This window comes from Pongo pygmaeus, chromosome 9 (genome assembly GCF_028885625.2).
Source record: "Pongo pygmaeus isolate AG05252 chromosome 9, NHGRI_mPonPyg2-v2.0_pri, whole genome shotgun sequence".
Classification (NCBI taxonomy): Eukaryota; Metazoa; Chordata; class Mammalia; order Primates; family Hominidae; genus Pongo; species Pongo pygmaeus.
Window position 1 is genome coordinate 19,905,228 of NC_072382.2, and position 13,643 is coordinate 19,918,870.

Below are 13,643 nucleotides of genomic sequence, written 5' to 3' on the forward strand. Positions count from 1 at the left end.
AGGTAGAAACCAGCCATGGCAATGTGGAGGAGGTGGGGATGGAGACTCAGGCCACTCCACATGCACCAGCAGCACGCCCCATGGGCAAGCATGGGCGTCACGGGGGACGGGGCAAGCAGGTCACTCATGTGACGCTGCTTGCTCCATGAGAAGGATGGCCCTCGGGCAGGCACAGAAGATGCTAGAGAAAAAAAAAAAGATCATGCACAGCTCACAGGCAAGACCCACCTTCACCACTCCCGGGGCCGGCTTCAGTAACAATCTCCATTAGAGTATTTAGCCCAAATACTGGGACACAAAATACACAATTAGTAGGTGCACCACAATACCGCAACCCCTCTACCCCTCCGAGGAGCAGTAAGCCAGATAATCTGAGCATTCTCCCAAAGCTTGAGGAATGCACATAACCTTGGTTCTTGGGCACCTCAGAGCTGGAAGCCAAGTGACCAGGAGACAACCAAGGCTCTAAGAAAAGACCACCCTTAAAACTGTGGCGTCTCAAAGCCAGGGGCGGGTAAATGACACAGGGAGCCTTCAGGTACTGAACACACACATGCATGAAACAGGGACCGCTGGTTTTCGGAAAACATCCAGTACAGGGGGCCAGGGGCCTGAGGGTATGTGCAGGGAAGCAACCCATCTTGCAGATGCTGTTGTGGGGAGTGGGGTCAGGGTATGAGGATGGGAGGTGGGTGAGAGGGTAAGTGCAGCAAATGCGACAAAGCATCAGCATGCAATGAAAGAGTTTCAATCGCTCTTCTCTTCAAATGTACCAAATGAAGGCCAGTGACACTGACACCCTTCCATCCCTAGCCTACCTGGCCACATGTGGATTCCCTGGCAGTGCTAGCTCGCTCCTTTCACTGCCAGCTCTGATGTCTCTTTGCCCATTTATCCAATGTTCCCATCCTCACCTAGGAACATGCCTTAGACTCCTGACAATTTTGTTTGTTTCTGTTGGTTTCTTTTAGAGACAGGGTTTCACTCTGTTGTCCAGGCTGGAGTGCACTGGCCTAATTATAGCTCACTGTACCTCAAACTCCTGGGCTCAAATGAACCTCCTGCCTCTGCCTACCAAGTAGCTAGGATGACAGGTGTGAGCTACTGTACCCAAGTAACCTCACATTTTTTACCACTAGGAATGAGAGGCCAGTGAAAGAATACATGAGGTTGGCCGGGTGCAGTGGCTCACGCCTGTAATCCCAGCACTTTGGGAGGTCAAGGCGGGTAGATCACAAGGTCAAGAGATCGAGACCATCCTGGCTAACATGGTGAAACCTCGTCTCTACTAAAAATACAAAAAATTAGCCAGGCGTGGTGGCAGGCACCTACAGTCCCGGCTGCTCAGGAGGCTGAGGCAGGAGAATGGTGTGAACCCGGGAGGCAGAGCTTGCAGTGAGCCAAGATCACGCCACTGCACCCCAGCCTGGGCGACAGAGCGAGACTCCGTCTCAAAAAAAGAAAAAAAAAAAAAATACATGAGATTGCTTCTCACCGCACTTCCTACCACAGTTAAATACTTTGGCACACCATCCAGAGAAAACAAAAAAATCAGACCAGGTGCAGTGGCTCACACCTGTAATCCCGGCGCTTTGGGAGGCCGAGGTGGGCAGATCACTCAAGGTCAGGAGTTCAAGACCAGCCTGGTCAACATGGTGAAACCCCGTCTCTACTAAAAATACAAAAATTAGCTGGGTGAGGCGGCGTGTGTCTATAATTCCAGCTACACAGGAGGCTGAAGCATGTGAATCACTTGAGCCTGGATGGCGGCAGTTACAGTGAGCCAAGATCACCACCCTGCACTCCATCCAGCCTGGGTGACAAGTGACACTGTCTCAGAAAATTTAAAAAAAAAAAATCAAATTCAGAAAAGCCCCTGAAACTGTCAGATAGCACAAACCAAATTCAAATAAGTTTTTTTTTTTTTTTTTTTAAGACAGTCTTGCTCTGTCTCCCAGGATGGAGTGCAGTGGCGCGATCTCGGCTCACTGCAACCTCCGCCTCCTGGATTCAAGCGATTCTCCTACCTCAGCCTCCCAAGTAGCTGGGATTACAGGTGCGTGACACCAGACCCAGCTAATTTTTGTATTTTTAGCAGAGACGGGGTTTCGCCATGTTGGTCAGTCTGGTCTCAAACTCCTGACCTCGTGATCCACCCGCCTCCCAAAGCGCTGGGATTACAGGAGTGAGCCACCGTGCCTGGCTTTCACATAAGGTCTTAACTGCCCCTAGAAACTAACCAATACTATCTGGTGCACTCATAAACCCTGGGTTGACAGGCGTGAGAGGCTGTGCTCTATGAACGCTGCCAGGCTCACCATAACCATTCTCTGGTGGGCCAGCTCCTTGGCATGGAATTTGTCCTAAGTTCATGCAGTGGCAACCCAGCAGACGACGGGGGCGGCTGATGATCCCTATGTTAATCATGTACCCTGACAGGGTCCTCCCGCGAAGCAGCAGTAATCCCACAGTTGCCATTGTCCTAAACGACATAACAGGGCCCTCTCTAGCTACAAAGATGGTTTCCATCTGACAACCATCAGAGCCCAGGATGTGCGGTGAAAGCCATGAGGAGCAACATGAGGGAAGACAACCAGGTCAAAGGATTCACCAGATGCAGGGTTCCTGACATGAACCCACAGCCCGAAATATCTCCCGGAGAAACCTGGCTTGGCAAAAGGAAGGCTGTAGTTACCTTTCAGACTGGGGAAGGGCGTGGCCTTCTCTCGGGCACCTTTGGTGGGTAGTGTGAGGTTTGAAAGACTGAAGCTGGTACTGTGGTTCCGATAGAGGCTGCCTATCAAGGGGAGGGTGCAAGAGCGATGACTTGGCAGAGTAAGTAATCAAAGCATTAGACTAATGACTATCAGCATCTGCACCTCCCTCCTTTTCAAACACAATCCCAGTTTGGTGGATCAGATCATCTCTGATCTGTCTTAGAAAGGATCAAGTCTAACTCCAGGCAAACAATGGAGCCACTGCCAGGATCAGCCAAAACCCAGTAACACCTTTCTCTGTCCACCTCACATGATAATATCCAAGTCTCTCATCCACTGCTACACAGCATGAAAGCTGGCAGTTAACAGGCTTCTGGTCTGAAGCTGGCACTGTCCCTCCCTGGCTGCTGAAGAAACTCACAATCCTCTACGTTGGCTCTCTCTAGTCCATGGTCTGTCTTCAATCTTTAGCTGATACCACCCCACACTGCTGGGAATACTATCTAAGCACAAAATTCAATCTCATATCGATTTCAAAGCACATTCATGGAAGAGTCCGTTATGAGGCAAAGAAGATACCAGATATGGACTCAAATCAAATTTGACCAGAGTATTTCCACAAAATATAAGTACAAGTGTGCGATTTTGAATTTACTGCCTGTTTTCCAGTTACCTATCCAGCTGTCTTACCTGAAATAGACTGAAATGTCCAGGCATAATGATAATGACTAATCCGTCCCTGTCCTTTACTGACCTCACTGAAAACACCTTATTCAGTATCACCCAAATGACTGGATTAGGGCTTGCTAATGCCAACCTAGCCCTACATGTGAAGTTCTAAGCAACATTTGCCATAGTCAGGCTCTGCTGTAGAGAAAATGGAACACAGGAATGAGACAGAGAGCTGACGACACTTACTGGCAAAAGACATGATGCCCCCGAAGCCCTCGGTGCTGGTGTTGGAGACGGTGGAGTTGGGAGAGCTTGCCCGAGAGTCTGACTCTGCATCTGAGTCACTTGCCAGTCTCAAGCTGTTGGGCCGCAGCAGCTTTTGAGCCCTTGAATGCACAGAGGCACCTATGAGCCTCAGGCAGGGGTACCTGATCTTGGGAGTATGGGCCTTATGCTACACTGCAGTTGCCGCTCCCTTCCCATAATTCCTAAACCCCTGGATCAAAACATCCTCTGGGGATGACAGGACCACGAGAGCATTCAGACTTCTCAGACTTTCTGATTAACCCTCGCCCAGGGTCCACTGAGGTGAGGTCCTTCAGTCACCCATCTAGAAGGGATCCCCAGGCTCTCACCGATTGCCACTGACATGTTGGCTGAATCGGGGAGTGTAACTTTCCCCCTGCTCATCCTCATCTTCCTCAGGGGGAAAGCCATATTGGGGGTCGAAGTATGGATTGTCATAGATTCGCCGGCGCACTGACCCCTCTCCAATTTCTGCCTGACGTCTGTCCACGTTCGACTTGCCAATGCTGGGAGGCACGGAAGGGAGGGGCTTGGAGATGCCTACTGCTGCCTTATCATCCATCTCCGTAGAGTCAGCAGGTTCCTACAGGCCGCATGAAATTAAAAGTGGTTACCTGGTGCCCAATGGTACCTTCCTGTAATCCCAGTTTGGCAGGGCTGGACCAGGCCTGTCAGATTTCTAGCCTAAGGAATGTGTGGGAAATGATCTCTGTGGCACCCGTTCTCCGTCCCCACAAACTGTATAAGGGGGATCATAGCTGTACCCTGAACAAAGCCTGATGACCTCCTTTTGGGGTCAAAACTAGGTCTCTTAGGCTCTAAGCTCTAGGGCCCGTGAAGAGGAAGATGAGAAAATTGTGTCAGAAGCAGCAAATGAATAGCTACAGCCTGGCTTTCCTAATAGATGAGGCCCACATCCCAGGCCATGGTTCTCACTCATCCACCGCTCCTCACTTACAGAGTTGGCTCCGTGGACGATGGTGCTGGGGCTGCTGCTGGCTGTGGTGCTGGAGCTGGAGCGCAGTGGGGGGTTTTCCTGAGCGTTCTCACTGGCTGATCCAGGCTCTTCTGCTTCCTTCTGATTCTGCAGCTCGTCAATCTCCACCTCGCTGGCATCCCCCAGTGCTGCATGCGTCAGAGGGTCCACATCTGCCAAAATCAAGGGAGGCAGGTACAGACCACCCCATCCCTGGCCCCCAACCCCTGCCCAGGGCTGGCCAGCCTCCCCAAGCACACTTACTGGGAGTATCACCATTAATGTCACACTTCATCATTTCACTGACAAAGTCACCAAGGGAGGAGTAAGAAGAGCTTGAATCGCCATAATCCATACTATCACTGCCACTGCAGAGTGAAGTGCATAAAAACAAACAAAACAGAAAGGGGCAGGGAGAACACCTGCAATCAGCACCAGGAAAAATAAAAGGGGGAGCACTCCGAACTCAAGGCCAGGGAACAAATCAAATAAGGAAGCCAAGAAAAACAATCAACCAAAGCATAAAGACTGATACGGGGGCCGGTACAGTGGCCCATGCCTGTAATCCCAGCACTTTGGGACGCTAAGGTGGGTGTATCACCTGAGGTCTAGAGTTTGAGACCAGCCTGGCCAACATGGTGAAATACCATCTGTACTAAAAATACAAAAAATAGCTAGGCGCAGTGGCTCGCGCCTGTAATCTTAGCACTTTGGGAGGCCGAGGCAGGTGAATCACTTGAGGGCATGAGTTTGAAACCAGCCTGGCCAACATGGTGAAACCCTGTCTCTACTAAAAATACAAAAAATTAGCTGGGTGTGATGGCATGTGCCTGTAATCCCAGCTACTCGGGTGGCTGGGGCAAGAGAATCGCATGAACCCAAGAGGTGGAGGTTGCAGTGAGCCCAGATCACACCACTGCGCTCTAACCTGGGCGACAGAGCAAGACTCCATCTCAAAAAAATATATATATACAAAAATTAGCCAGGCAAGGTGGCGACACCTGTAGTCCCAGCTACTTGGGAGGCGGAGGCAGGAGAATCACTCGAACCTGGGAGGCAGAAGTTGCACGGAGCTGAGATGGCACCACTGCACTCCAGCCCGCGTGACAGAGCAGCAAGACTCTGTCACATACACACAGAAATAAATAAATAAGGCCGGGCGTGGTGGCTCATGCCTGTAATCCCAGCACTTTGGGAGGCCGAGGCGGGCAGATCACGAGGTCAGGAGATTGAGATCATCCTGGCTAACACGGTGAAAACCCGTCTCTACTAAAAATACAAAAAATTAGCCGGGCATGGTGGCGGGCGCCTGTAGTCCCAGCTACTCGGAAGGCTGAGGCAGGAGAATGGCGTGAAGCCGGGAGGCGGAGCTGGCAGTGAGCCGAGATTGCGTCACTGCAATCCAGCCTGGGCGACAGAGCGAGACTCCGTCTCAAAAAATATATATAAATAAAATAAATAAATAAATAAAATAAAATAAAAAATACTGATATGGGAATCCTATGAGACTTTACCTTCTCTGTGCTAAAGAAGGGCTAGTGAGAGCCTCTTCACCTTTAAAACCTTTTTGCTGCCCTAAGGATGCTCACCTATCATCAGTAGGTTCGGAGTCAGAGTCCCGCTCTGGTGGTACACTCAGGGCCTCAGCCAGCTGGGAACTGCTGTCATAGACGCGATAGTGGATAGGCTGCAGCTGATGAGCATACCACTTTGGCTTGTCACCAATCAGGGCTGGATCAAACATATCTACCCCATGAGGGAAAAGAATAGAAAGTCAGCAGCAAGGAAAAAAAGGCAAGCAACGCCTGAAAGAAAGGCAGGAAAAAGTCTAAAGCAGAGCCAGGATAGAAGGCACAGGTCAAAGATTAGCAAAGGAAAAATCAAAGTCCATCAGGAGGACAGAGGCACAAGGCAGAGCGGAGCAGAGGGCAGGTGGACTCACTGTTGTGAATTCGCTGAAAGGCATAGTTGGTGGGGTTAAGGATCCATTCCCCAAAGTACTCCACAGCCTGAGTCCTGGCCAATTTCTCGGCAAAAGGAGTCTGCCGGGGACGTGAGGCTAGAAAGGAGCCAGCTTGAAAAGCTACCACAGGCCGAGGAAAGAGGCGCAGGGTACGGGTGTGCATCTGAAATCCCTGCAGCACGTTGGCGGAGTTGAAGAACCGTACCATGGCGACCCTGGGGAAGCAGATGATGAGATAATTCGAGACCCATAGGGTAAGGATTCCCATGATCCAAAGTCTTAGAACACCTCCCAAAGCCATCACTTAACAGGCTTCCAACATCAAGGGGAGAGATATCTTAAAGAATCATCAGCCCCCTCTTCATCCTGAGCATGTGGTTTACTATTTCTTCACTTTGCTTTCACTAAGGTGGAAAATAACAACCAAATATGGTACATATTTTATACATAAAGAAACCCTGGGCTGGGTGTGGTGGCTCACGGCTGTAATCTCAGCACTTTGGGAGGCTGAGGTGGGCGGATCACCTAAGGTCAGGAGTTTGAGACCAGCCCGGCCAACATGGTAAAACCCTGTCTCTACTAAAAATATAAAAATGAGCCAGGCGTGGTGGCAGGCGCCTGTAATCCCAGCCGCTCAGGAAGCTGAGGCAGGAGAATCACTTGAACCCGGGAGGTGGAAGTTGCAGTGAGCTGAGATTATGCCATTGCACTCCAACAAGAGTGAGACTCTATCTCAAAGAAAAAAGAAACCCTGGTTCAGAGAAATAGTCTGCCCCAAGGTCCCTTAGAGAGCAAAGAGATCAATTTAAGAACTTGTGATTATACAGTCGGCTTGGTCTTACCTCGTTGCAACATCCACAGAATCCACATCATTGCCATAGATGAGTGGGTTGAATTCAGTGGAGGGTGTGGACTGCAGGTCATTAGAAGGCCTTCCCAAGAGAAGGGGGATCTCCTGGCCCTCATGAAATTTCTCCAGATTGAGGATGGGCTGGGTGTTGAGACTCATGCTGGCCAAGGCCTGTGGAACAACAAGAAAATTCCTTACACAAGGCACGTCCCTGGGCAGCTAGCCAATCTTAACTCCAAGGAAAGGGCCTTCCTAAAGTCTTCTACCTCGTATTCTCTGGGCAAAAAGTTCTGCAACAAAGAACGGTGCTAATTTGCAAATCATGGCCAACCCATTTCAGACCTTTCATCTTCAAAATAAAAATCCCAATATTCTAGCCTTTAGAAAACAGTCTGAAATATGTAGCTCTCCATCTTAAGACAACCTAGCTCAAGGCAACTTGATCTTATCTGAAGTCCAGCACAGTCGTTTGCAAAATTATTATAGTCATTAAATGTTTTTTAAAATTGGAATCTATGTGAAATTATACAGAATGGAAATTTGAAAACAGAGCTGCTCTGAAGGACACAGGAAGCAGCGCCTCAAATGCTCAAGGCTCCCAAGCTAAACCGGCCCCTCAGAGGCTCAATGGGGCAGTGTGAAGACCACTGGTCGAGAGCAGCAGTGCTTCTCAAATGTGAGTGAGGAGAGGAATCACCGGGGGAGGTTGTTAAAATGCAGATCCCAATTCAATATGCCTGGAGTTATCCTGCACTTTAACAAGCCCAAGTGATGCTAATGTTGCTGGTTCACAAACCACACTTTGAATAGCAGGAGTTAGAACACAGGATCAATGAGTCCAAGGATCTTAGCTCCTACAAACATTTAAAATATAATTCTGGCTGGGCGTGGTGGCTCATGCCTGTAATCCCAATAGTTTGGGAGGCCAAGGCAAGCGGATCACCTGAAGTTAGGAGTTTGAGACCAGCCTGGCCAACATGATGAAACCCTGGCTCTACTAAAAATATAAACAAATTAGCCGGGCACGGTGGTGTGTGCCTGTAATCCCAGCTACTCAGGAGGCTGCAGCAAGAGATTCGCTTGAACTTGGGAGGCAGAGGTTGCAGTGAGCCGAGATTGTGCCACTGCACTCCAGCCTGGGTGACAGAGTGGGACTCCATCTCTAAATAAATAAATAAATAAATAAATAAATAAAATAAAATAAAATATAATTCCATTTACTAACCTCTCCATCTCATTAGTCATACTAAAGCAATCATCAAGACTGAAAACACAGCAAGTGAAGGCAGCTAGAGAACTTTCTGAACTTAAAATTCCCACTAGACTCTGCAGTAACAAGGTATCATATTATATTAGCAGTGATGAAGCAACTGAGGTGAGAGGGATGATACAAAATGACCCATTTAAACCCAAACATAGCATGTAGAGGTACTACTAAGTACTTCAGACAACACAGAAAAAGATTTCTAAAGGCCCTTCAAATGAGAGCAGGGATTCCTAAAAATAAACACAGTGCTATCTACTGGTGTTCCTGTACAACACATAAGGCAGGGGAAGGGAATGAAGCTTTGTCATGTGTTACCTTCAAGTACTGTGTTCAGCATGCAGAGGAAGAAGAAAATCAATCAATAAAAAATGGATGTGAGGAATTACTCAAAAAAAGGAATTTTTTTGTTTGTTTGAGACTGAGTCTCACTCTGTAGCCCAGGCAGGAGTGCAATGGCGCAATCTTGGCTCACTGCAACCTCTGCCTCCTGGGTTCAATTGATTCTCCTGCCTCAGCCTCCCGAGTAGCTGGACTACGGGCGTCCACCACCATGCCTGGCTAACTTTTGTATTTTTAGTAGAGATGAGGTTTCACCATAATGGCCAGGCTGGTCTTGAACTCCCGACCTCGTGATTCGCCTGCCTCGGCCTCCCAAAGTGCTGGGATTACAGGCATGAGGCACCGCGCCCAGCCAAAGAAAGGAATTTTTGAAGAAAGGAACCTCAGGATCAACTCTAGAAGATGATATAAAAGTAGCCAGATGGTCCACACTACTAACTTCCACCTAACAAGACTGAGAAAATCGGCCAGGCACAGTGGCTCATGCCTGTAATCCCAGCACTTTGGGAGGCTGAGGTGGGCGGATCACGAGGTCAGGAGATAGAGGCCATCCTGGCTAACATGGCAAAACCCTGTCTCTGCTAAAAATACAAAAAAATTAGCCAGGCGTGGCGGCATGCGCCTGTAGTCCCAGCTCCTGGATAGGCTGAGGCAGGAGAATGGTGTGAACCCAGAAGGCGGAGCTTGCAGTGAGCCGAGATCGCGCCACTGCACTCCAGCCTGGGCGACAGAGCAAGACTCCATCTCAACAACAAACAAAAAAACAAAACAAAAAAAAAAACAAAAAAAAACTGAGAAAATGTTCTGAAGCCATAGAGAGTGGCACACATACAAGAAACAGAGTGAAGAGCTATTTTAACAGCATCATAAGCATTAGAAGATGGTAAAGCATACAATGAATTGGAATCAAAAACAGAGACTCACTCTGCCACCCAGAAATGGGATACACATTTTCTTAAGCCCATCCAGGGTGAAGAAAACTACTCCACTTGAAGTTTGATAGGCAACTGGCTCTGAGAATAGCTGTCTTCTTATAGGAATCCCACAGCATCTATTACTCCCCTTTCTTTCCTTCATTCTTCACCTACCTGCTTTAAATGCTTTTTCAGCTCCAGTGATTCTGGTTCTGGCAGGATAGGCAGCACTTCTGCATTGGTGGGGGCAATCACCTGCACCAGAGAAATGATAAAAGACGTGACCTTAGAGTTTATTGCTCAGGAATTTCACTTACATAGATTAATAAAAATAAGAGGATGTATATACAATATTATAAGCGAATACACATTATATAACTGCACAGTAAGATATATGTACACACACATATATGACATACATATGCATCTGAAATGAAATATACCTTAATGTTATTGGTTATTATCTCTAGATAACAGGATTATGTTTTTTCTTTTCACGTATTTTATTTACGCTTATTTTTATTTTTTTTTAAATTTTACAATGGGCACACATAAGGGCTTCCCACCAAAGTTTGAACGTACTCACATTGCAGAATGGTCATATAATTCATTAAGCCTGCATTGAAAGACAGTTTCTTACTGGAAACTATACCCCAGGGAAACCATTAAGAGATGATCTATACCACATGTAATGGCCCTCAGATCACAACTGTCTGACTGCTCTTGGGGGATACGGTGGGGCACCACTTAATTCTGGCAAAAATAAATCCTGTAATTCTCTGAGACCTAACCAAGGGTTTATTTGGCTAATAAGGTAAAAGGAGCATTTAAAAAAACTTGTTTCAGTAAGTCTCACAATAGAAATTATCCAACAACTTAGGACGTTCCTGAAAGGAATCTAGAAACACAGATATCCCAGGACTGGGTCTAGAATGCAATCCTCCTCTAGACTCTACAATGCCTCAGCCAAGAACCTCACCCTGTTGCTGTCCAGATCCACTAGCCATACATCATCAGGCATTTTGAAGTCCAGTTTGTAGAGGAAGAAGCTGGCAGGAACCCCAATGATGTACGGGGTTGGAGCCAACAGCAGCTGTGGAAATGATAAAGAAGGTACGAAACAAAGAAAAAACCTATCACAAGCACTTATCAAGTCTGGATTCTTCTAGATAAGGAAATGCAGATACAATCCCTCTTCCAAAACTCTTGAGGCCAGATGTATTTGAAAATTCAGAATTTTTCAGATTTTTTGAAAGGTAACGTGGTACATTTTTTTGTATACAGTAGTCTTCCTTATCCACAGTTTCACTTTCTGTGATTCCAGTTACCTGAGGTAAACTGTAGTCTGAAAATATTAAAAGGAAAATCCCAGAAATAAACAATTCATAAATTTTAAACTGCAGCTTGACCATATCTGAAGTCCAGGACAATAGTTCTGAGAAGCATGATGAAATCTCATGCTGTCCCGCTCTGTCCCACCCAGACATGAATCATCCTTGTATCCAGCATATCCATGCTGTATACATTACTCGCCTGTAGCCATCTCGCTTATCAGATCAACTGTTGCACAATCTCAGTGTTTGTGCTCAAGTAACCCTTATTTTACTTAATAATGGCCCCAAAGCACAAGGGTACTGATGCTGGCAATTGGGATATGCCAAAAAGAAGCCAAATATATGTAGAAAGAGGCTGGGCGCGGTGGCTCATGCCTGTAATTCCAGCACTTTGGGAGGCTGAGGCAGGCGGATCACCTAAGGTCAAGAGTTCAAGACCAGCCTGGCCAACATGGTGAAACTCCGTCTCTACTAAAAACACAAAAAATTAGCCAGGCATGGTGGCAGTGTCTGTAATCCCAGCTACTAGGGAGGCTGAAGCAGGAGAATCACTTGAACCTGGAAGGCAGAGGCTCCAGTGAGCCAAGATCGTGCCACTATACTCCAGCCTGGGGGATAGAGGGAGACTCTGTCTCCAAAAAACACCAAATATATGCCCAAAGAGAAATTGTTACTCTCTTACTGTGTCTAATTCATAAATTAAACTGTATCATTGGTATGTATGTACAGAAAAAAACAAAGTATCTATAGAGTTTGGAACTATCTGTGGTTTGAGGCATCCACTGAGGGTCTTGGAATGTATCCTCCACAGATAAGGAGGAACTACTGTATTAGGTAACACACGTAACACCTGCTGCAGTGTAGCCAGTAGCCTATAGTCATTAACATTTGTTGTGATAAATAAAAACTAAAACAGCATAAGCCTTGCCACCAGATCAGTTCAAATCAGTCAGATTTTGTAGACAAATAAGTTATGATAAAGGATTGAGGACCAGCACTCACTTACAACTTCTTTGAGCATTAGGCCTCCTCCCTCAGAAAGACAGAGGTGAGAAAGCCGGAAGATGCCTTGAGACTCACCTGCTCTGCTGATGCCATGCAGGTGGGCAGCAGCGGGATGACAGGAAACATATACTCCAGTGGGTAGATCATTGCCACGAATGCCATCACAGACATGGAGAGTGCATTGTAGTCTCGGGACTGTAGCACCACCTGTCATGAGCCATCCAGTAAGAATCACTCCAAAACATAAAGTTTACAAGAAAACAGAGTCCAACATTACAACTTGGTTTCCACTTCACCATGCCTACAGCTCCAGCTTTGTCTCTCCCACTGCCCCCTGCCTCACCATGTCTGCCACCTCCCAATCCAGGCACAATGGTGATCCTCCGTCACCTGAGACATGCAAATTACTCCCTTACCTTCCTAGTTCTTGTACTGCCCATCCCAGGACCACTCACTGAAACAGAACTACTGATATTTCCAAAGAATTAGGTCAGTACAATTAAGGATAAGCCCTAATGAATGGTAAACCCTCTAAATACATCCCACATGATACCCGTATCTTAATTCAACCCACATCTACGAAATATCTGCTGTTTACCAGGCATCATGTTACCTCCTGAAGACAAAAAGGTGAAAAATACGTAGTCCCTGTCCTCCAAGAGCTCATGGTCTGGCCACTGGCATATTTAAGAGTTCCTCCCCTAGAAAGGTCTAGGAAGCTCGCCTCTCACCTTGTGCTCTAACAGAATGCAGGTTAGCACCTGGAGACAGGCGTCCACACCTAGAAGTTCCAAGGGAAGGTGCAGTGGGAAATCCACTAGAGTGAATCGAGATGGGTCTGGAAGAGCAAAGGTCAGAGCTGGCTGGAGCTCCTGGGGTAGGACCTCGATGTCTACTCGCTTCTGCCCAGAGACAGGTACTGGGGAGCGCAGCAATCGATAGATCCAGGCCTCAATCTCTCGAAGGTCATGCAGAAGGGCACTTGACTTCTCCTCCACCAGCAGCGATCCAGTAAAGATCCGCCACATGGTGTCCCTGAGAAGCAGACAGCAGGAATCAAGACACATTAGCATCAGAAGCTGATACCCCACTGCAACCCAGCATCACCACACAGGCTCTAACGATGACAACGGGAAAAGGAGCATCATTAGGAAAGCCCAGTCTCTGAGCTCAGATAGGACCAGAAAGTATATACAATGGCAAGAGCAAATGTAAAAACATATACTGGGTAACACTTATTGTCCTAACCTCAGTTAAACATCAAATTCCAGCATTACTCCAAACACAATTTTGGAAAGAG

The 13,643-nt window shown here is 47.4% G+C and overlaps 1 protein-coding gene across 50 annotated transcripts in view; it reads right to left on the reverse strand.

Moving 5' to 3' along the window:
• Positions 1–13,643, reverse strand: part of MADD (MAP kinase activating death domain) — a 61,209-nt gene that overhangs the window by 41,066 nt on the left and 6,500 nt on the right. For 17 of the 50 annotated variants that reach the window (XM_063671861.1, XM_063671854.1, XM_063671860.1 and 14 more), the window contains exons 4-16: positions 13,075–13,378; positions 12,419–12,550; positions 10,984–11,097; positions 10,179–10,259; positions 7,477–7,655; positions 6,614–6,849; positions 6,261–6,417; positions 4,936–5,039; positions 4,654–4,844; positions 4,025–4,278; positions 3,636–3,775; positions 2,696–2,797; positions 229–288 (exon numbers count right to left, since the gene is read on the reverse strand). In XM_063671861.1, coding sequence (XP_063527931.1) covers positions 229–288; positions 2,696–2,797; positions 3,636–3,775; positions 4,025–4,278; positions 4,654–4,844; positions 4,936–5,039; positions 6,261–6,417; positions 6,614–6,849; positions 7,477–7,655; positions 10,179–10,259; positions 10,984–11,097; positions 12,419–12,550; positions 13,075–13,378 — 2,054 coding nt within the window. The remainder of the gene's footprint in view (positions 1–228; positions 289–2,695; positions 2,798–3,635; positions 3,776–4,024; positions 4,279–4,653; positions 4,845–4,935; positions 5,040–6,260; positions 6,418–6,613; positions 6,850–7,476; positions 7,656–10,178; positions 10,260–10,983; positions 11,098–12,418; positions 12,551–13,074; positions 13,379–13,643) is intronic. The other 33 variants (XM_063671868.1, XM_063671872.1, XM_063671865.1 and 30 more) reach the window with 3 other exon arrangements.